The sequence below is a fragment of the Anguilla rostrata genome, chromosome 12, assembly GCF_018555375.3.
Source record: "Anguilla rostrata isolate EN2019 chromosome 12, ASM1855537v3, whole genome shotgun sequence".
Lineage (NCBI taxonomy): Eukaryota > Metazoa > Chordata > Actinopteri > Anguilliformes > Anguillidae > Anguilla > Anguilla rostrata.
This window is the reverse complement of record NC_057944.1, coordinates 34,226,211-34,249,322: the sequence shown is the minus strand read 5'-3', so window position 1 is coordinate 34,249,322 and position 23,112 is coordinate 34,226,211. Positions and strand designations below refer to the sequence as shown.

The window sequence follows — 23,112 nt, the reverse complement described above, 5'->3', positions numbered from 1 at the left end:
TGAGCGCGCTCAGGACTTAATTGCGTTTCCACGGCACCCGCTACTACGCTCTCCCAGAGAGAGCTGCTCAACACTGCAGCAGTGATCAGTGCTCCTTACCCACATCTAGGGGGGGGGGGAATGTTTACCAACTGCTTCCACAACAAGCTACCTACTGTACAGTATTTGAAAACGGAAAAAAAAAAAAATTTGAATTTTGTGTTTTATGTTACAGTAAAAACGCAAGCCATAAGATGGTTCTTAGTAATGTGGTGTCAAGCATGTACAAATAAAATACGTCAAAACTAGTGAGAAAAAGGTGTGTGTTTTTAAGCTTGTTTGGCCTTAGAGAATGACAGGAGTTACAGTAGTTTTCCCCAGAAGTCGAGAGATTCATTCCACAGAGGTGGAATAAAATGATTCTTAACTGACGCTCCCTGGCTCACAGAGTCTCTCTGATCATATGTGCTATTCCTTTAGCTCAAAACATTTTTTTTTTACATTTTTAAGGATCTGTTCCGTTTTTTTAAACGCTGCTCAGATGCTCTTTTATTCCAACTTGTATACTTTTTTTCTGTGCTGGTGATGATATTGATGTAGTATTTTTTATTTTAAGCCCAGAGTAGTTTGCAAGACTGGGTTAACTCTGGCATGTGTGTGTTGTGTTGGTTACAGATTTTAAGCTCTTAACTCTGTTTCTCGTCCCTTAAGGTGCAACAGACTCCGCCTCCTCTTCCTCCTCCTCTTCCTCCAGCTTTGTAAACGGAGCCACCAGCAAAAACCTGCCGGCGGTGCAGACGGTGGCGCCCATGCCTGAGGACACGGTGGAGAACATGAGGTAGGACCCGCCCGACACGCCCTGCCCTGCTCCGCCCCGACACTCCCTGCCCCGCCCCACCCTGACACGCCCTGCCCCGCCCTGCCCTGCCTCGACACGCCCTGCCGTGCCCTGACACGCCCTGCCCCGACACTACCTGTCCCACCCCAACACACCCTGCCTCGCCCTGACATGCCCTGCCCCACCCCGACCTCCATGCCCGCCGACTCCTATTCCACCGACACGCCCCACCTTGCCCCCTCTGCCACCCTTCATCTCCGCTCTTGTCCCGACTCCTCTACTCCTTGTCCCCACACACCTCACCCTACCCCCTATTCCTGCCCTGTCTTCTGAGTCACCTTTACCTACCCCGCCCCTGTCCCCACCCTCACCCCATCCCTGTCCTGCCCCTGTCCCCACCCACACCCCCTCTCTGGTCAACCTCACAGCCGTCCTCATCTCTCTCTCTACCTGCGTGGGCCTCCTTAGCACACAGCCCTACACACCCGGCTGCAGTGCCACGCACACACACAACAGCCACCAGGGGGCGCTTTACCCAGCCACACCGCTGCAGCGTGTTCCCTCACGTCTTATTATGTTTGCACTCGTTCTGAGTTCCCTGCTCCCGAGGCTCACCTCACTGCGTTAAGTGGAAGTGTTGTGCGGTCTGAGCGATTTCCCGCTAAAATCTGGTCGTCAGGCCTCGAACCCTGCGGCGCTGCTCCTTCCCGCGATGTTTCCAGACAAGCAGCAAAATGGCAGCAGATCCTTTCTAACAGATGTCCCATTTACCTGCAACTCTCCCTCTGACGTGCTGTTCTGTATGGATATGCCTGGTCCTGGACCATGATGCTAACATGCGTGTGTGTGTCTGTGTGCGTGTGTGTGTGCGTGTGTGTGTGTGTGTGAGTGTACATGTATGTGTGTGCGTGTGAGTGTGCATGTTTGTGTATGTATGTGTGTGTGTGTGTGTGTGTGTGCATGCGAGGGCTGAAGGACACTTGGCTGTCAGTGGTGCAGTGCTGAATGGTAACACATAGGATGTGCTGTATACGTAAAGCAGCACAGCACTCAACCGTTTACTCTGACCTTGAGTTCTCCACCTCACTTCCCCTAATGCCCTGTGACAAACATCCCACCCCCCCAGTTCCAGCTGCAGAGAGCACCCCCCCAAACACACACACACACACACACACACACACACACAAACACACACACTCACACACCCACACACACACACACACACACACACACCACACACACCCACACACACACTCACACACACTCACACACACACACACACACACACACACACACACACACACACACACACGCTCTATGGGCCTCTCAAGCGGCACCAGGCCCAGCTCTGTGTCTCTCTCAAGGAATTGCAAATTGGTTGCCATGGCAGCGGTAACCTGCCTCACTTACCGCCGCGGCGGAGTCTATGATGACGCTCCGGAGTCTCCCGTCTGGGCTGTCTGAAACCGTGATGATGATGATGATGATGATGATGATGATTATGATGACGATGATTACAATGACCGTAATGAGCGAAAATTGCTTCTGTGTTGTCGACGTCTGCAGCTCCACACAGTTCCTTAGAGCGACTGCAAACACAATAAACAGGTCACTGCGTCGCTACGGCGTTCAGTCCTGTCCCATCACACACGACTTGACTGAGTCTCCACCCCTTCTGAGCAGTTAGAATAATGATTAGGACAGTGGTCTCCAGCCCTGGTCCTGGAGAGCTACGGGGTCTGCTGGTTTTTGTTTTCATCTTAAAATCGGCACCCAGTTGAGACCCAAGACACCAGGTGAGTTGAGTGTAACTGTGTAATCAACTGCTCTAATTGATTCATGAAGTGCAGAGCCACTATGAAAACCAGCAGACCCTGTAGCTCTCCAGAAACCAGGGTTGGAGACCGCTGGATTAGGATAACCACTGAATAAGAAAAAGACTTAAGACTCAGAGAACTGATATAAGAATAAGGAATCGAGGCTAAGTCTGGTGCGTAAACCCTTGTATCTCTCTGTGCTGATTTGTATTGCAGTGCCTTTTGTGACGTGGACCCGTGTCCACTCAGATCCGGACTGACTCCGCCAGAACTCAAATCCTTTAGCTCCCTGCCAGGATTCCAGACAGCCCCCAGAGGTGCAGGACAGTGTCATAGGCAAGGAAAACTCCCATTGGCCAACGGGACCGTCCCGTGGCCTGCAAATCACTCCTCCATACTCAACACCGCCCCCCCCTTCCCCCCCCCCCAGGGGCTTGTGTGGCGGGGTGGGGCAGGGTGGGGTGGGGTGGGGTGGGGCAGAACGCTGACATCTTAGCCTATAGGCCAGCCCTCTTTCTCCTCTGCTCTGTCTTCCTTCTGTCTTCCTTTTCGGAGTCTTTTGGATGTGGGTCCCTTTTGGGGGGTTTTTAAGGGGCTGGGTTCGGCAGAGGCATGACCCCGTAGCACTGGCCTTCAAACGGCACCTGTGACAGCTCTCTGGTGACTGCACACAAACCCAAGAAAAGTGTGATTTTTTCTTAGACTGACTGTTAAAACCATGTTTAGGATGCCGCTGAAAGTGCTGATTCAGCTGCTTTTGGAGCTTCAGAACTTTAACTTTCAAATGCTCATTCATAAATTTTGCAAACTTTGTTTTGTTTAAAACTCATTCAACTTTTCATTGTTACTTAGCACAATAAATAAATAAATAGAAGTGGAAATTGTGTGTTCGCCTTTAGGTAAGATTCATATGCAAAAAGATGAGCGATGCTAGTTTTTAAAAATTATTTTCCAGAGGAAGACCATAGGTGCATTTCGAGAAGTCGTGTAGCATTATGCTACTGCTCTTTGAGAGACAGACACGCACCCCTTCCCCGTCCCGCGCCCCAGCCATCTAACCCAGTGCTGCATCTGTCCTCCCAGCTTTAGTAACACTTCAGAACAAGGATGCAAGGGACCTCTGTACAGGCTTCTCTGTTTTACACAAAACACACAGGTTTATAATCTACTGGGCGCTATATAGCAGTTTTATATGTACCTGCCACTATGAGGACACTGTAAGGCAGTGCTTTTCAAAGTGAGAGGCATACAGAGACACAACCATGGTGAGGTGGGGTGGGGGAGGGCGGGGTTGAAGGAAAAAGTTCATTATAAACCAAAAATAAAATAGTATCCTTATAGAAGGTAAATGGGGTGGGCTTCATAATTGTCCTATTACCAAAGGGTGGGAACCTCTCCTGTAAAAGGTGACGGTTGCTTGCATCCATTGGCCTGGAGGGTTACCTGTAGCGTGCCTGTGTGGGGCCATGGAGGTATGGATGCTCCACAGCGATGTGATGCTTTAGTGGAGCTCACGGAGGCTGTGGGAGAGGACAGCTCAGCATCGCACAGCTCTGTGTCCCCATCGGCCTGTTTCATTTACTAACAACGGCAGTGGTGGCTGTGTCTGTCTCTCACCGGTTGTGTACACTGCCACTGTTTTGACTGGCCTCTTCGCCCTCTCTTTTTTTTCTGTTTCTCTCTTGCTCTGACCATTTCTCTCTCTATTTTTCCATTTCCCTTTCCCTCCTGCTGCCTCGATTTGCCAATCTTTTCTCTCGCTCTTTCCTTCTGTCATTTTCACTCGTTTTTTTTCTCTTTTCCATATCTCTCTCTCCCTCTCTCTCTCTCTCCCTCTCTCTCCCTCCCCCTCCCTCCCTCCTCGTCTCTCTCTGTTGTTCCCTCAGTATCACCACTAAGCTGGAGCGTGCGCTGGAGAAGGTGGCCCCGTTGCTAAGGGAGATCTTTGTGGACTTCGCGCCGTTCCTGTCGCGCACGCTGCTGGGTAGCCACGGGCAGGAGCTCCTCATAGAAGGTACAGGTGCTGTACACGCTGCTTTTCTTACTCAAATCTCTGTGGAGTCCTTCACCACCACCGTCACCAGCAGCATCATCACCGCCACCAGCCGCCACCAGCCACCTCCACCCACTACCACCACCCACCACCCACTGCCACCACCCACTACCACCACCATCACTCTCGCTACCACCATCACCCATCACCCATCACCCACCAACCACCATCACTGCCACCCACCACCCACTACCATCACCACCACCACCATCACCCACCATCCACCACCACCACCACCACCACCATCACCATCACCATCACCATCACCCACCACCACCCACTACCGCTACCACCATCACCACCACCATCACTACCACCACCACCACCACCATCATTCACCCACTACCACCACTGCCATCCCCACCACCCACCACTATCACCCACCAGCACCACCACCACCACCCACCAACCGCCCACCATGACCCACCTCCACCACCACCCACTGTCTCTGTGCCTGCTGGCTCCACCACTGATGGATGAAAAGCAGGTATGACGAGCCAGAAGCCGTCCCGTGCGCAGGTGTTCACGTGGTCCTCTGCCAAATGGAGGAGGTAGCCGACAGTTTGCCCCTCCCCTCCCCCCCCCCCCCGCCCCAATCTGGCCACACCTCCTGGTGCCATTCTCTCATCTCTCCCTCATCTGCTTTATTTTATATTATTTCATCACCTCTCACATTGTGGTTAGTACTGTTTGTGGCAGATAAATAGACAGACAGACAGACAGACAGACAGATAGATAGATAGATAGATAGATAACGTGCTTCTCCGTAAGACAAATTTATACATTTATGAGATTATGACATTGTGCTAAACAATTTTTTGCCGAGGGTTTAGGGCAACATGAACCCACAATTGTCTACCTCCCCACCCCATGATGCAACGTTTCAGAGCTCGTACATGCATGCGTGCACACACAGATAAGCTCAAACATACATAAATCTGCAGAAAAAAGTAGCACAATATATGTCTGTGGTATCAAGTGCCCAAGCCAGTGGATTCTGTGGACTGAAAGTATTCTGTGACCTCCAGTGTAGTGTGTCAGAAATGAAGCCTACAGACAGGGGGAATGCAATTGGGCAGGACGGGGGTGGGATGGGGAGGGCGTGTCCTGTATAAAGTCTGCGTCATTAGGCCTGCACAGCCAATCACTGCGGAGAGCCACTGCTGTCCTCGGCACCTCACCAGGAACACGCACCGTCGCCATGACGAGACCGATCGCGCCTTTAGTAATGAATGAAAATGGCGCAAATACCGCCACTTCTCAATTAATCCTGCAAATGTGACCCAGGCGGTTCTGGTCATTAGCTGTACCCCTGGCTGTGCGTGAAAAAAGGGGAGGAGGAGTAGAGGTAGAGCTGCTTCTCTCCTTTATTTTCTCTCCATCCATCCCCCACTCCCGCGGCCCAGCAGTGAGCTGCTCTGGCCGGGTGCAAAGGCTCTCTGTTTTGGCTGTAATTACCAGCCATCCATCACCCCCCAAATTACCCCGGGGGGGGGGGGGGGTCGCGGCCTCTGCGGCCCCTGCGCCCCCGTGCCCCGCCCTCGGACATGTGGTCGGCGCGCCAATTATTCGGGGTGCGCCCCGGGTCCCGTGCGGGGGAACGGGAGCGTGAGAGGCGCCGGGCCCCCCGAAAACAGTGCGCCCGTTGTGGCCCTCGGCCCCCGTATCCCACAATGCCGCATTCGCTCGCCCGCGGGCTCGACCCCGCGCCGCTCACAGGAAGTGACCTCCGGCGCGTGTTTAAATAGAGCGGTTTCAGTTTGTGTATCAGCGTGGCACCGGGGTCGCCGGGTCCCCCTGCCCCCCCGCCCCCGCACCCGCCCCGCCGGGGGTGGGGGCACGTCAGGGAGCGGTGAGTTACGCCGTGGGAAAGCCGAACCTTTGGGTGTAATGGGGGCGAGGTCAGCACTGACACAAGGTCAAAGTCATATCCTCTTGCAGTGGGGAGGGTGATGTCTCATGTACATAATTATCAATTCAGTTCATTAAGTAATTAATGTAGTTGATACAATTGTTCTGTGAGCTGGTGACGCAATTAAAGCACTGCACCTCTCAGGCATAGAGTTAGTTATCAGTGCTGCTTTAGAAACTGGCTCAGAATTGTGCCCTCTCTCTCTCTCTTTCTCTCTCCCTCTCTCTTTCCCTCTCTCTCACTCACACGCACACACACAGATACTCGTTCACACACACACACACACACACACACACACACACAGACTGAATTCATGTAAGGTACCTTTTTACAGCCTTTTTACCTGCAATGTAATTATAGGAGGAATGGGGCCAGTTCCCCCAGCGTGGGAGATCTTCTCCAGCGCTTGTATAAAATACCTCTGCAGCGTGTTCTTAAACATCACAGCCAACACAGAGCCTCTTCGCAGCTAAAGGCAGACTTTCACATTAGTAAGATTTGTAAACCTTTTTGACCTGTGTTTTTTACTGAAACATAAAATAAGTGAGATAAAAATGCAGCTCATAACTGCCTTGTGGTCATATCTAAACCAAGGTCTCTCTGGACGCTTTGAGGGAAATAAAAGGTTTTCTTGGATTGTCTCTTCATATGAAGCATCATCACATGATCACAGAGACTCAATTCTGATTTCTCATCTATCATATATCAGTCCGCTTCACTGAATACCATCATCTCCTTCCCTTCACCTACAAAGCCCTGCAAACGAACAAACTCCTCTCTCCCTCCTGCCCTTTCCTTCTTCTCCCAATATTACCCCCTCCCTCATTACTGCCCCTCTTCCCCATTACTGCCCCTCTCCCTCCTTACTGCCCCTCTCCCAAAAGGACAGGAAGTGCGAGCAGTGCATCAGTCAGAGCTCTTGTTCTGAAAATGAGCTTCTCAAACCTGCTTCTTGTTTCATTAGTCCACTGTCTGCTTTGAAAGCCACCGTTTGCAACCGATGACCAGGGGATATGTGGCGTGTATGTGTGTGTGTGTGCATGCGTGTGCACATGTGCATGTGTGTGTGTGAGTGTTTGAGAGAAAGATAGAGGGAGAGGGTGAAGGAGTGGTAGAGGGAAAGGGATAGAGAGGTCATTCTACAGTGTGTTACAGGAGACCCAGGGTATGACTGTGTGTGTATGTGTGAGTGAGGCTTCTTCAGTATTCTGCAGCCGAGCAGCGAATGCCACTGGCAGAGAGGGAGGAGGGGGTTGGGGGGGGGGGGGGGGGCAACCGAAGTCGATCCAGGTCAGATTCACCTGGTAGCCATGGAGACGGAGCGCTCTCCCCAGGAATGACTGAAGGGTCTGGGTTCACACCTGAGACACATCGCCTGTGCAGCGCCCGCAAGCCGTCCTCAGTGTTGAATGCCTCGCCGCACCATAGTCTTCTGTCTCAGACACATCGTTCTGTTTGTCCCTGAGGGGCTACCATACTGTCGGTGCCCCTGTGTACTGTGCTAACATTCGTGTCAAGCTTGCACCCAAAAACCAGAGGCAGGCAGCACATAACCAAGTGAATTTTAACGTGTAAACAGAGGAGCTCATTTGTATGAGTCATAAAAATCATTTTTTTCAAAAAATGTGTTTAGAAATATGAATTTTTGGTGCAACCTGACAGTGAATCTTAGCATTTGGAATTTGTTTGCCTCTGAATCTGAATTGAGCAATGTTTTGTCTGTTGTTCTGGGCTGCGTTCGTTTGTACAGGAGGTAAGTTGTTTGTTTTTTACGCCGCTGGCCTGCGAAGCGCGTCGACGCGCCGCTGCGTGCGCCTGAGCCGCGGCGCTCCCTGCCTCTTTAATGGCGGCGGCTGCAGCGGTATCGACCCCCGCGCGCCGCCGCCCGCATCGCCGCGACCTCTGACCTCCGTCCAACCCGGATACATTAACAGACCTTCAGCGCGGCTCATTAAGTCTGAGTGAGAGGACGCGCGCGACGCGCCGGGGGGGGGGGGGGGGGGCGGGGGCGAGATATTACAGCAGAAACTTGCGCTTATAGGCTGTCGAATTTGCTCTCCTGCTCTCATGAAGTGAAGTGAAAGGCCAATTACCAAGAGGTTTATCATCAGGAAAATGCTTCCAAAACACTACTAGTACTACTACTGCTACTACTGCTGCTACTGCTACTACTGCTGCTACTGCTACTACTACTGCTACTGCTACTACTGATAAGAAGAAGAAGAAGAAGAGGAAGAACAAGAAGAAGAAGAAGAGCTTTTCATTAACTCAAAGACCCAAGGGAACAATAAAGTATAAATACACCAACAGAACAGCAGGTGACAACATATGGTCTGTTTATATTTATGGATCAGGTGCATAAACTCCACGGGGTCTGTAGGAATAGCACTGTGAAACAGGCTTGTTTCTTAGTGTCATTTTTTTTCTTCCTTTTTTGGCTAGATATGAGGAATCATCTCTTTTATATTTTACTAAATATAACAGTGTACAGAGCGATCTCTTGTTCCACCTAACAGTTGCAAACATTCTCCACTCAATGCTGGCTCATAACATAACAACATAACATAACATCGAGAACAAGCCATTCAACCCAACAAAGCTCGCCATTTCCCTGACTAAATTAATGCTCTGATTACCTACAGACTAGTATCTAACACCCTATCAAGCCTAATCTTGAAAATCCCCAGAGTTTCTGCCTCTACTACATGACCTGGCTGGCTATTCCACACATTCACTACTCTGTATCTCTCCTCTCGCCTCTGTACTGTATGAGATTAAGATGGGTCAGTATTCTCTATGCACACTTATCTGTGAGCAAACTGTTTCTCTTTCTCTGTGATGTCACTGCTCATGTTCTCAGTCTGTCTGAGAGAGAATGGCTGCTCCTCTCCTCTGTCTGTGAGAGATGTTTCTCTCTCTTCCTCTCCTCCCGTCTGTGGAAGAAAGATTTGTCCCTCCCTTCGGTCCGTCGCAGAATGAGAGAATGTTCCTCCTTTCTTCCCCTGTCTGTTGGAATTGTGCGTGGTGTTGTGTGAGAGGGGGATGCATCCTCTGCCTGTCCTGCTGGCTCCTGTCCTGTCACCCTGCTGTGGCCGTGTGTGAGGGAGATATGTCCCTCTGCACCGGTCATGTCTGTGAGAGTGACGTATCTGTCCTCTCCTCTCCTCCTCTCCTCTTCTCCTCTAAAGCTCTGCTCTCCTCTCTTCATTGAGTGTCACTTGTATCTCTTCTGTGTGTGTGTGTGTGTGTGTGTGTGCGTATGTGAGTGGGTGTAGACATGCTTGCTTGTTTGTTTGTGTCTGCGCAAAACACCCATTGTCTGAGGGTGTAAATGATATGTTTTAGCCTGTGCACTTTAGAGAGTGCAAGTCATGTGTATGTGTATGCCTGTGCATATACATGTGTTAGTGCTTTTGTTGACTTACTTTGGTGCGTGTGCTCATGTATGTCCTGTATGTGAGTGCGTGCGTGCGTTTGCCTGTGTGCCTGCCTGTGTGTATGCGTGTACGCCTGCCTGTGTGACTGTGTGTGTGTGTGTATGTATGTATGCGTGTGCATGTGAGTGTGTCTGAGTGTCTCTGTATGTATGTATGCATGCGTGTACCCTTGTGTGTGTGTGTGTGTGTGTGTGTGTGTGTGTGTGTGTGGTTGTCTGTGCATGTGTGTGTGCGTGTACATGTGTGTGTTGTCCCTGTGCTCACTCTCTCCTGTCTGTGCTCTGTGCTCCTGCAGGTCTGGTGTGTATGTGTGTGTGTGTGTGTGTGTGTGTGTGTGTGGTTGTCTGTGCATGTGTGTGTGCGTGTACGTGTGTGTGTGTCCCTGTGCTCACGCTCTCTTGTCTGTGCTCTGTGCTCTGTGCTCCTGCAGGTCTGGTGTGTATCTGTGTGTGTGTGTGTGTGTGTGTGTGTGTGTGTGTGTGTGTGTGTGTGTTCGTGTGTGTGTTGTCCCTGTGTTCCTCTCTCCTGCCTGTGCTCTGTGCTCCTGAGCTCTGGGTGTGTATGCGTGTGTGTGTGAGTCTGCGCTGCGTGTGTGCTGGTGCCTGTGCTCAGGCTGCCTCCTGTGTGTTGTCTCTTGCTCCTGCAGGTTCTGGTTGAGTATGTGTGTGTGCGTATGTTTGCGTGTATGTGTGTATGTGTGTGTGTGTGTGCGCGCGCGTGTGTGTGTGTGTGTCCCTGTGCTCACGCTCTTCTGTCTGTGCTCTGTGCTCCTGCAGGTCTGGTGTGTATGTGTGTGTGTGTGTGTGTGTGCGTGTGTGTGTGTTGTCCCTGTGCTCACGCTCTCCTGTCTGTGCTCTGTGCTCCTGCAGGTCTGGTGTGTATGAAGTCCAGCACCTCAGTGGTGGAGCTGGTCATGCTGCTCTGCTCACAGGTGAGCTTCCATCTCCTCAGGAATCCATCTTTCCTCCTCCATCTCTTTCCTCCTCGGTCTTAAATTGTGCGCATTGAATTACTGCTGTGCCACCTGAGCCCTTGGGGGAGAACTACCTGCAGTGCCCTCACAGGGAGACTCTGCAGCCCTGGTAGTGGGAGTCTGCAGCCATCGCAGTGAGAGTCTGCAGCCATCGCAGTGAGAGTCTGCAGCCCACGCAGTGAGAGTCTGCAGCCCTGGCAGTGAGAGTCTGCAGCCCTGGCAGTGAGAGTCTGCAGCCCTGGCAGTGAGAGTCTGCAGCCATCGCAGTGAGAGTGTGCAGCCCACGCAGTGAGAGTCTGCAGCCCACGCAGTGAGAGTCTGCAGCCCACGCAGTGAGAGTCTGCAGCTCTTGCAGTGAGAGTCTGCAGCTCTTGCAGTGCTAATGGAAGGCTGGCGCTGAGGCCTGTTCCTTGTCTCTTACCCTGTGCAGGTTCTGTTCTGAGCTCACCCTGACTGTGCTCCTGCATTGTTACCAGATTTGACTGTGCTATGACCTTATAAGAGTGAAGATCTAAAGTACGCATTGTTTGAGCTTAACGTTGATTTGTTAAGCTCTCTGTCAGTCATCCCCTTTGGCCAATGAGCGCTCTTTGTGGCTGAAAGCCTTTTAGGAGGCATGTCTCCCAGCACTAGGATACATTACTGCCCTGTTCACCAGTTCTCGGGGGAATCTGGTCATAAACCTGACCGGTACTCTAATGTAGGCTAGAAATGGCTGCCGTTGCATATAAAGTCTACGCATCACATCTGAAATCCACACTGCGCCATCTTGTGCCATTGCGTTGTCTTTCCAGAAGGTAGCAAATACAATCGGCTTCATATGCTTTCTTCAGGATAGCATCGCTAACAGCAGTACCCAGGGTTATTTAACTGAACTGAAATGGTATTGAGCCCCACTGTGCTAATAGCAGCTTGCCCTGCTTCTGTCCATTACTTCCAGCGCCCTCGTCCACAAATCCGCCCTTGGACGCCCGTATCAGATATCAGATATCAGCACCCAGCCCCAGCGCAGAAAATGCACGGACACACACACACACACACACACACACACACACACACTCACATACATACATACACACACACACACACACACACACACTCACATACATATACACACACACACGCACACACACACTCACATACATATACACACATGCACACACACGCACACACACACACACATATACACACACGAACACACACACACGCACACACATATACACACACATACACAGTAATTTTCAAGCTCCTTATTCTGGTTGCTAATAATATTGACATCCCTGTCATCTACACCATTGTTTTTCTATCCCACTTTTCAAATGATGTCCTCAACTTACTATGCAGTAACATCCATCTATCCATTTTTACAGAAAGAGATTTGCAATAAACACAGCTGTGTATAGGCGAACCCTAGAGAAATGATCGGCATTTCCACGCATGCTACTAGAGTTGACTCATATTACCTCCTAGTCATTGATGAACTTTACCTGCTTCTCACAGCAACAACAGAGCCCCTCTCACATCGACCCACTCACTAATGAGCCCCTACTCACTGCATAGAGTCCCTACTCACTGCATAGGGCCTTACACACAGAGCAGACCCTACTCACATAACCCCCGCAGCGTCCCGTTGCCTTGAGCGCTTACAGCGAACGCGCGGGCTGCCACGGAGCTGACCCCCTTAAATCTCCCTCAGTAAGCTTTGGCTTCAGAGCGGCCAGGGTCCCAGTGTTGCAGTTACCACAGGAGATATTTAACATACCTGCCCTGCCGTCAGCTCATCAGTCCCGCGCCGAGCTAGCGTCCATGAGGAAGCCGTTAGACCACTGCTGCCCTTCCGTGTGTCCAGCTGATCAGAGCGTTTTTGGGGGGGGGGGGCGGGGGGATGGTGCGGAGGGGCTCGCTGAGGAACCGGTGCTTGTCCCGGCCGGCTAGGCCCGCGGTGGAGTCCCGGCACCGCTGCAGCCTGCCCGGAGCGCACATCTGTTTTCGGGGAGGCGCGGGCGCAGAGGAGCGAGTCCTCCAGGCGCTCGGAGGCCCTCGGCGGCGGCGGAGGTGTCCCGGGTCACGCTGAGCCGCTCCTCCCTTTGAAGCGTCCCGACGGCTCCTTCCTGCATCTATTCTTCCCCCCCTCCGTCTGCCCCCACCCCAAAAAAAAGATAGAAAAGGGGGAAAGAAGAAGCCGCGGTGGGACGCCGGCCGTTCCCAGCCGCTGGATTTATGGCGAGTGGAGCGTCGCCGCGGGCGCTGGGGCTCCTCTCTCCTCTCCTCTCCTCCTCCTCCTCCTCCGCGGCGCGGATAGCATTACCGTGGCCCTGCCGCTTCCGGCCATTAGGGGCTCCCGGGGGTGAAACTTAGCCTGAAATATCGATCGGTGGGAAAATGAGGGACTTGCAACCGGCGCCCCCCCCCCCCCCCTTTGCCCCGCGTCCTTCCAGAACTTTCCGCCGCGGGAGTCTGAGCGGAGCCGGGCTCTCCGGCGAGCCCTCGCACTCCCAGGGCGGCGGCCCTCCTGCGGGACTGACTGTGAAGATGGGGAGGCTGTAAAACATGGGGTGTGGGGTTAAAAAAAAAAAAAACGTTCAGACACACAAGCAAAGTTCAGATGCTGGGGCAGGGGGGCCGGGGGTGGGTGGGGGGAGGGGGAGATTAAGACTGCCCTTGGAAGAGGGAACAGCGTCAAAAACAAGGCTGATGTTGAGAAGTACAGGGTGACTGTGTTGAGGTAAAATACAGTTACAGGCAAGGGCCACACAGCCCACAAACAGGACCCTGGGGACATTTTGTAGAAAGCAGCAGAGGACAGTGGGATACAAAACCACCGTGTCCACTGCAAAACAATACCGGGCTGGATGTACTGCAGGTGCATCCTGGTGGTTTGGGATGCAACAAAGAGCTGCGCATAGCGGGCGCAGCTTGGCCTTACTAAGCCAGGAGGCACCAACCCACATTGATCTTCTCTAGAACATGAAGATGTAAACGTGTCTGCAGTCCGTTGGACACTGCACCTTTCTGCTCCATTGATTGTTTTGTGGCTATGTAGGGTGTTTGCTGAGTGAAACTTGCTATGAAAGCTTCTACTGCGTTTAGATACGTACAGGGGTATTTGTGGCCAGGAGATTTACCAACAGGCTTGCAGTGGCCGATGTTTAACATCTCTGACGTACCGTTATCCTCACCTCCGCCCTGGCTTCTCAGTTTAAAAGATTTCCGCTTGCAGTCCCTGCGTTAACCCATCCCTCCTCGTCCTCGCTGTGCTCTCAGGACCGCTAACAAACGATCCAACCATCCGTCATTACCGCACGTCCTTGTCCGCGGCGGCGCCCCCCGGGGGGGGGGGGGTAAAGCCGGGCGTCTGCGTTTCGAAACGCGCCCGTAAAAAAAAAAGGCGAAAAGGTCAGGCGGGTCTGTTTCTCGTAGCGGCTCGGGCGTAGAGGACACACGGCGAAGCCGCCGTAGGCTCGGCGGCGGAAGGCCTCCAGATGTGCGGCCCGGCGCAGATAAAAGCGAATCTGTTACCCCCCCCCCCCCCCCCCCCCTCTGACAGGTCGGATTGAGACGCCACAAGCGCTTAGCGCACATTAAGTCTGCAGCTCTCAAAGAGGGGGGGGGGCGGGCGAGGCCTCTTGGAGGGCGCCGAGTTTTTTTTGGGGGAAACAGACGCTCTCGGCCGGCTGCGACGACCACTTTCGTTGAGGTTTGGCCTTTGACCCGCCCCGCTGAAGCACGCTTCCTGCGCTTTCGCTCGCGGATACGTTCTCCAGATAAGGCGGAATTAACATTGCAGTCTGCGGCTGGATATAAACGATGCGTTTCCACGAGTAATTTCAGGAGGCTGCTTTGATTTATTTGTGTTTTCCTCTGCGGTTCAAACTGTAAACGCAGCCACCTGTGTGCTTGACCGTCGCGGTCATGTGGTGGTCTTACGTGTGGGGGTACGCTCACAAACACCCCATGCTTTCAGTTTCTCCTCCTCACACCTGGCAAGTTCATTTGTGTCCCCTGTAGAGGACATAAGTTTCTGGTCTTAATGTCAAGAACCATACATTTTACCATGCAGATACCTACGCTACAAGGAACATTCAATAAAAGTAAAATTGACAATTGACAATATTTTCACTGCACTGTTTTTTTAAATATCATTCAGGACACTTTGAATTACAGCATGTAAAAAAAAAATGTAAAGTACTTCTTTTCTCCCTGGTCTGTGGAGGATGAATTGGGCAACAGCGGGCCAGTGCTCAGAGGTTTGGTACAGGACGCAGAGAAGGGGACGCTGTGTTTCTGTCCCAGGTGGTGAAAGCGCAGGGGGTCGAGCAGGACCCCCGTTCTCCCCCTCCGTCCCTCCCTCCCCCCGCGGAGGGAGCCCCCGCCTGGCCCGGGCCGCTCTGAAACTCCCGCGCTAACAGCTCCAGATTAGCGAGGACGTCCGATTCTCTTATCTGAGCTCCCGAACAAACGTCCCGTCGCCTGGAGGTGGCGAAGGCCCCGGGTCTGGGCCGAATTGACACGCGGGGGTCAGGTTACCGCCCTTCTGGAGGCTCGCGTCAGCGCTAATTCACTTCACATGGGCCGGGCCCACCGATCAACCCCCCCACCCGCCCCCCCCTTGCCCCCTTCGCAAGTCACAACACCCCCGGGGAACGCTCCTTCCTGGCCAAATAAAACAGCCTCATATCTGTTTTAATGACACTTTTAAGGGGCTACCTCAGACAAGATAGGAGAACCTCCGGGCGGTTCTCAGTCCCTAATTTCCCTGGGAGCCGCATCGCCGTGGCGACGCCCGCTCCCGTATTTATTTTTGTCACGTGGGCGGGGTGCGGGCAGCCCCCTCGGAGGGAGCGGCCGCTGCTCCGGCGCTGCTCTAACGAGGAACAGCCCCTCCGGAGCGGATACTGGCCGCTCAGAGAGAGGGGGTCAGCGGGAACATTTGGAGCCCAGATGGGGCAGGCCGCCTGCCTCCCTCATCCCCCCAACCCCCCACCGTGTCTCTGGCTCGACGTGGGGCTGGAGGATGTTCATTGGGCCCCACTCTTACACAGCCCTGTGTTACCCACTCCCTCACACACACAAATTTTTGTAGTTTAAAAAAAAAAAAACATGTTATTGATGTCTGAGGCTCAAGGCTGAAAGTTATTTAGGTTATTAGGTTATTTTTTTTGTCTTTATTAATGTGTCAGTTGATGAAGCTCTTCTCTGCGTGCGCTTTTTGGGGGCTTCCTGCTTGTAATGAGGGGTCTTGCTGTGCCTCGTTCGACCAAAGTAGGCTGGTTATTAGAACCCGGGCACTACACCCCACGTCCTTCTCTCTCTCTCTCTCTTTTTTTTTTCCTCCCTCCTCCTTTTTCTTCTTCTGCTCTTTTTATTTTCGGCTCTGTCTCTTGAACTCCGGCCTCTCCCGTTTTCCCTTTCTGTTCCGAGCTCGCTCAGCCAGGCGGGAGGGATCGAGTTCCCACAGCCGCGGCCGGACCCGCCGAACCAGCCGGACCGCCGACCCGCTTTTTTAATGGCTTCCAGGAGGCGCTCTCGCGTCGCCCCTGGGCTCCGTACCGCCGGGGGGGGGGCACGGGGGGCACGCTGGGGCGCAGGGGGGGGGGGGCGGCACGATGGGACTCCTCCGTAATCTGTCACCGCGCAGGACGCAGGAAATGGCGGCTGCTCCAGTGCAGGGTGATAAAGTTTCGTCCCTCCGCTACCCTCTCTCTCTCTCTCCTCCCTGCTCGCCCATCTCCTCCCAGGGAGAGGGAGGGCAGCCGCACGTGCACTGCACTGTTTCAGCCTTTTATCGTCTTTATTTTTCTCTTCCCCTTCTTTCTTTTTTCCTCCTTTTTTAAGACACACGGCTGTTCTTTGTTTGAATGAGCCGCTGTCAGATTTAGGGTACGCGAACCCTCCTTAGCTGCGTTTTCATGCAGGTTGACTTTTCTGTTGAGAATCGACGTAAAGTTGGTTTTTTTTAAAGCCTTGCAGAACTGCTGGATTTTGTGGATTTCTGAAATTGCGGGGAGCTGTGTGGCATAATTGCTTTTTTATTGCTAACTTATTGCCTCTTGATGATTTCTTAATTCAAACACAGTTCATTAATTTGTCTTTTTTTTTTTTTTGCTTATATCCAATATTTTGCTTATATCCAATATTTTTGATCAAGAGATTTCCCAAGGCGCCCTGGTACCGCTCTTAATCACTGTTTATGTGAGGAAATGAAGCGTTCTGTGTGTTTTACTCATTTTACTCGCTACAAAAGCACAGAAATAAACGTCCAGTCTGCCTCTCTCTCTCTCTCTCTCTCTCTCTCTCTCCTCCCTCTCTCTCTCATACTCTCCCTCTCTCGCTCTCGCTCTCTCGGCCTCTCTCTCTCATGCCTTCTCTCTCTTTCTCTTTCTCTCTCTCTCTCTCCCTCTCTCGCTCTCTCTCTCTCTCTCAGGAGTGGCAGAACTCCATCCAGAAGAACGCCGGTCTGGCCTTCATCGAGCTCATCAACGAGGGCAGGTAATTAAGGGCGAGGGCTTCCTGTACGCGGGCGGGCCTGACGTCCTGCTTCCTGCTATCTGCGCGGTCATCGTTATTCCCCTCCGCAGCGTCGGCGGGGGGGGCGGGTGGAGCAGGGGCGGGTGCTCGGATTAGCTGTGAGCTCCTTGCTGCTGTCGCGAACTCGGTAGAGGGCGACGGTGTATGTATACGCAGCCACGTGATTGGCCGATCAGAGCGCAGCGCGTTCACGCTCTCTGTGAGGCTAGACCGTGGAGCAGGGTGAGGACTCTCTCTGTCCGTCCTCTTTGCCCTTTCCTCTCTCTCTCCCTCTCTCCCTCCCTTTTCATTGGCATGACTAACTAGCGTTTGTTTTGCCAAAACAGACACAGTAAACGATCACGGTGGGGAAATAATAATCTCTCAGCCCTCTCTCTTTTCATCTCTCTCATGTCCCCCTCTCTCTCTCTCTCTCTCTCCCCCTGTCTCTCTCTCTCTCTGTCTCCCTCTCTGTCTCTGTCTCTCTCTCTCTCTCTCTCTCTCTGTCTCTCTCTCTCCCTCTCTCCATCTCTCTCTCTCTCCATCTCTCTCTCTCTCTCTCTCCCTCTCTCTCTCTCTGTCGGGCGTTTGAGAGAGGCACAGCTCAGAGAGGGTGTATTTCTGGGCGAATCTCCGCTCAGCCTGCCTGCCCATCTGCTGGTCCATATGTCGGGAGACTCCCGCTCCCCCCCTCCCCCCCCCACCCCCACCCCGCCACTCCTCTCTCCCTGCCCCAAATCCTCCAGCTCCCAGCCCCTACCCCCCCACCCCACCCCACACAGGGACCTGAGTCAGCACGGCCAAACGCCGCTGTCCAGGGTGCTGGCCTGCGTTTCCGTAGCAGCGCAGATCAATCATCTCCCTTAGCCCCGCCCCCCTGGCCCCCCTCTGGCCCCGCCCCTGCGCAGTGGACACCTGCTCTGCCTGTCCTGTCCCCGCATGAGCAATGGGGCCGCCCCGCTGCCTCCCCATTAGGCCCCGGCGCCAGGTGCGCCTCTGTCTGCGGGACACCAGAGGGGGGGGAGAGGGAGAGAGAGAGAGAGAGAGAGAGAGAGGACAGAAAGAGGAGGAGAGGAAAGATAATCAGCGGGCTGCCGGTGTCCACCTTCCCCTCACCTTGCTGTGAAATTGCTCATATATCAGCCGGGCCTTGTGTGCGCTTCTTCATCAGTGCACCCTATACATAGCATTCCTCATCGGATTATAGGGTAATGCGCACAGTCACTCAGCGAGATGCTCTGCACCTCTCCCTTTCTCTTCCCCCCCTCTCTTTGTCCTTCTCCCTCTCTCTCCTCTCCCTCTCTTCCCCTTTCTCTCTTCCTCCCTCTCTCACTCTCTTACACACACACTCTCACTCTCAATCTCTCTGCCTCTCTCGCTCCTCTCTCTTTTCCTCCCTCTCTCTGTCTCCCCCCCCCCCCCCACCCACCCACACTCTCCCTTAGGTCTTAATGGACAATGCACATTGTTAACTTTTCCCTAAATTGACCTCACCTGACAGTGCAGTCCATCCTTGGTCTTCGAACCTGGTCTTGTTACCCCGGTTTCAGGCCGCACAGCGAAAGAGGGAGGAGGAGGGAGAGAAAGAAAGAGTGATTTTCTATTGTTTTTTTTCCCCAGGACTCAAAATGCAATTCAGTGCTTGTCAACACTTAAGGAGACATAAACAGTTGATGAATGTGTCTGTGGATGAAACGCTCTCTCTAGGACGGGCGGGCGGGAGGGAGGGGTGGAAATTAGACTCCGGATCACACACCAGCGAGGAACAAAGCCCCACTGTAATTAAAACAAAGCAGGCTTAATGGTGTGTAAAATGGCACATAATCTCTGCACAATGGCCTCCATGCGTTCAATTATTTGAAGTTGAAATTTAAACATCAGGGGAGGGGGGTTGGGGTTGGGGGTTGGGGGTAGGAGGGGGGGGTGGATCCGGGTTTGTCAAGATGGGAGTGGCCGGGGGGAGCTGTTGCCCGTCTGAACGGGCCAGTCAGACGCTGCGTATCTCCGGGTGTCCCCCCCCCCCCCCCCCCACCGGCCCTCTCTGCGTTCGTTTTGCTGCTGAATTGTGGACGGAGAGAGAGAGAGGGAGGCCCGTCACCGCTCTGCACGTCCGTTCGACGTAACGCAGACAAACGATGTTAATTACGAGCCTGTTCCCCCCGCGCGTCGGTCACGCCGCGCGCGAGGGGCGGGCGCGCCCGCTAACGCAAGCGTGAAAAGCCGTCTCCGTTAGTCGCTCTCTTTCTGCGCGACACCTTACTTTATTTAATTTTTTTTTTTCCCGTTTGTCTCTGTTTTCGGTTTGAGATTCGCATTCGAGCTGTGCTTCAGTGATTGCCACTTACGTGCGGCTCCTGGTTCCTGTTTTTTTCAAAGGTGTCGCCAGACTTGTCTCAGAATTCGGTCGGCGCTGCCTGCCGTCTTCAAAGCTGAGCGTGGAGCTCCTGCGTTAGTATGAGGAGCAGACTGAGCTGGAGAGACTCTCACAGCTGCAGCTCGGAGCTGTGCTCTTTCTCCCTGCTTAGTGCTGTGGGATTAAGACTGATGGCCTGGCTGTGAGGGGACCGGGACACCTGTCAATATAATCTGAACACACACAGGCACGCTGCAAATAAAGTAATAATAAAGATGAAGAGCGCACACGCTCTCACACATACAAACACAGACACATGCGCACACACATACACACACATACAAACACTCACACATGCACATACACGCAAACATTCACATTACACACACACACACACACACATACAAACACTCACACATGCACATACACGCAAACATTCACATTACACACACTACACATCAAACACTCACACATGCCTACAGCAACATTCACATTACACACACACACACACAAACACACCGACACACACACTTACACATATATGTACAAAAAAAATCCCAGTAAACTGGAATTAATCGTCGTTTGTTTTTCCCCAGTGGAGAGATGTGTGTGTACTTTAGAGGGTGTGGAAGCTCTGCCGTGCTTGTTTTGGAAGCGTGACACCTGTCTCCAGTCTCTGTAGTTCTGTTTTCCGCTGAGTGAATTTAAGCATTTTAGGCTCCAATTAGTTTGGATCGCAGGAGGCAGCATCTCAGCTGCTCAACCGCTCTGTCACACACTGCCGTACTTCTGTCAAGGGAGGGTGTGGCTCTGGGTGTGCTCACAGAGGAGCAGCGCCCCCTGGTGGCTGGTGGTGTCTGAGCGCCTCTCTTCTCTCTTCCCACCTCCTCGCTGTCCCAGGCTGCTGTGTCACGCCATGAAGGACCACATCGTGCGCGTGGCCAACGAGGCGGAGTTCATCCTCAACAGACAGCGCGCCGAGGACGTCCACAAGCACGCCGAGTTTGAGGTAGGCCCGCCCCCTGTCAGCGCTCATGGGGAACAGACCCCCCCGCCCTGTTCCCATCTTTGTGTTCTACAGTCCAGATCCAGCCCCCTCAACCACACTGCACTGGCCTACGTGGTCACCATGGTCGCCGTGGCAGGGTCATAGGGGGCGGGATCAGTGGAGGCGGAGCCTGGATGATTGCATCATCCACAAGTCCTCTGTAACCCTAACCTGGACCCTGACATATGGGTTTTATTAGCATGTATTACACTCCTCTCTGTGTGACATGGATCCCCTTCTTGCTACTCTTGTGATTTATTTATTTTGTTTAAATGTTTTTTTTGGAAAGCACTATGTTTTTGTTATTGTATGGATCACTGAAAAAGCGAAACCCCAAAAACCCTCTGTTTCCGGAAAGGAAAGAAACGAAAATTTCCGGAATCCTCGGCATTCCAGGATTTCCCATTGGGATGCCGGTGTTGAACCCGCGATCGGAGCGTTACAGTCCCGTCCGTCTCTCAGCCAGCTCCTAAACGTTCCCCCTCACTCGGGGAACGGGACCTGGGGTGGGAATGAGCGGGGGGGAATTATGGGGGAATCCTGCCGAAATGCCGGCTGTCAGTAGCTCCTCTGTAATCCTGCCCTTGTGTCTCCAATAGGGGATTAATGACCCGCTTATGAGCCCCACAATAAGCAGATTTAATAACAGCGCGTGAAATGATACGCTGGTAATAGAGCGATTTCCCCCTCGTGGGGTTTAAGCCTTTTGTCCTCTAACACGTCTACAGCCAGTTCCTTTAAATAATGGCCAGCCCCACGAGATGGTATTAAATCCCCCATCCCAACTTTTTAATATTTATCAATTATTTTTATTTGAGAGAGCAAAAAAAAAAAAAAAAACGCAAGTAAACAGCATTGAAAGGTTAACACGAAACACAGGCGCGGTTAGCGACGTGCAAATATAAAGCTTATTATTATGCCAACTTATTACGTTCAACTTATTATGCCAGGTGAACGTCAAACGCATTGACGTTGCGCGCTCTATGAGAATAACGCGGAGGAGGAGGACGAGGAGAGAGGTTTCACGAGCTTAAGCCGCCACGGTTTGCGGGGGAGATCAGACGAACGTCGGGCGGCTGCCAGTCAGCGGGAGCCGCCGCCGGAGCTCCTCCTGTCGGCGCGCTTTAGTCACAGGCAGCGGAGAGAGAGCGCTCCTCCGCCCGTTAGCCCGCGGCGGCGGCTAACGGCTCGGCCCCCCGCTGCGCCAGCCCGGATTAAGGTGCGAATAAAACCGGAGAGGAGCGGAGATAGACGGAGGAAAGGCTCACAGAGTTTTAAAAAAAAAATGAATAATAACGGCTGCTGCTGAGACGAAGGTGACTTTCGAGCCGTCGTGCTCCCGGTGAGGGCGCCGTCCGGTCTGGTTTAATTTTTAAATGATGGCGGATCCTCTGACAACCCTGACCATGGTTTAAAAAAAAAAAAAAAAAAGAATCCAAGGACAGTGGGCTGTTTGGTCGATCGCTGTTGACAGCCATAACAGGGCTGGTGCTGGAGGTTCATTTTGTGAACTGCAAAATGGCTTCGCGGTGCCCAGTAACGACAGTTACCGCGGAAACAGTACCAAACGGCAAGCGACAAATGCAAAGAGGCGCTCGTTAAACTGAACACACGCACACACACACACACTCACACACACACACACACACGCAGTCTCTCAAAAGCACACACACTCAGGGTGCTCTCATTTACACGTAGACACGAAAGTGGACGCAGTCTTACAGAGCCGCTTGCACATGCCAAACACGCAAGCACACGTGTGAACACGAGAACACAAATATGTTCCACAATTATGCCAGGCCATTCGGCCCATCTTGGCTCTGTCTGGAGGAGAGTATCCAGTATTTGTCAGGCCTGGTCTTTAACACTCCAAATGCCATTCTTCCAACACAGCTCTACCACACGCATTTACAACTCCGTGTGCAAACATGGACACATGGCGCACGCACCCACACACACACAAAACATGTCCGCACTCACTCTCACACATGCACACACACACCCGTGTGTGCATACACACATACACACACGCACAAATCATGTACACACCGACGCACACTCACAACACACACATGTATCACAAAACATGCACAGACACACAACACATACACACACCACACACCTTCACACACACACGCGCACACACACACACGCACACACTCTCTCATGCACACACACGCGTACACACACACACA

The 23,112-nt window shown here is 52.7% G+C and overlaps 1 protein-coding gene across 1 annotated transcript in view; it reads left to right on the top strand.

Moving 5' to 3' along the window:
• Nucleotides 1–23,112, top strand: part of nbeab (neurobeachin b) — a 316,449-nt gene that overhangs the window by 158,236 nt on the left and 135,101 nt on the right. Inside the window, exons 32-36 of the mRNA XM_064301505.1 lie at nt 691–817; nt 4,521–4,648; nt 10,906–10,967; nt 17,434–17,498; nt 20,770–20,878. Of these exons, the coding sequence (XP_064157575.1) occupies nt 691–817; nt 4,521–4,648; nt 10,906–10,967; nt 17,434–17,498; nt 20,770–20,878 (491 nt within the window). The remainder of the gene's footprint in view (nt 1–690; nt 818–4,520; nt 4,649–10,905; nt 10,968–17,433; nt 17,499–20,769; nt 20,879–23,112) is intronic.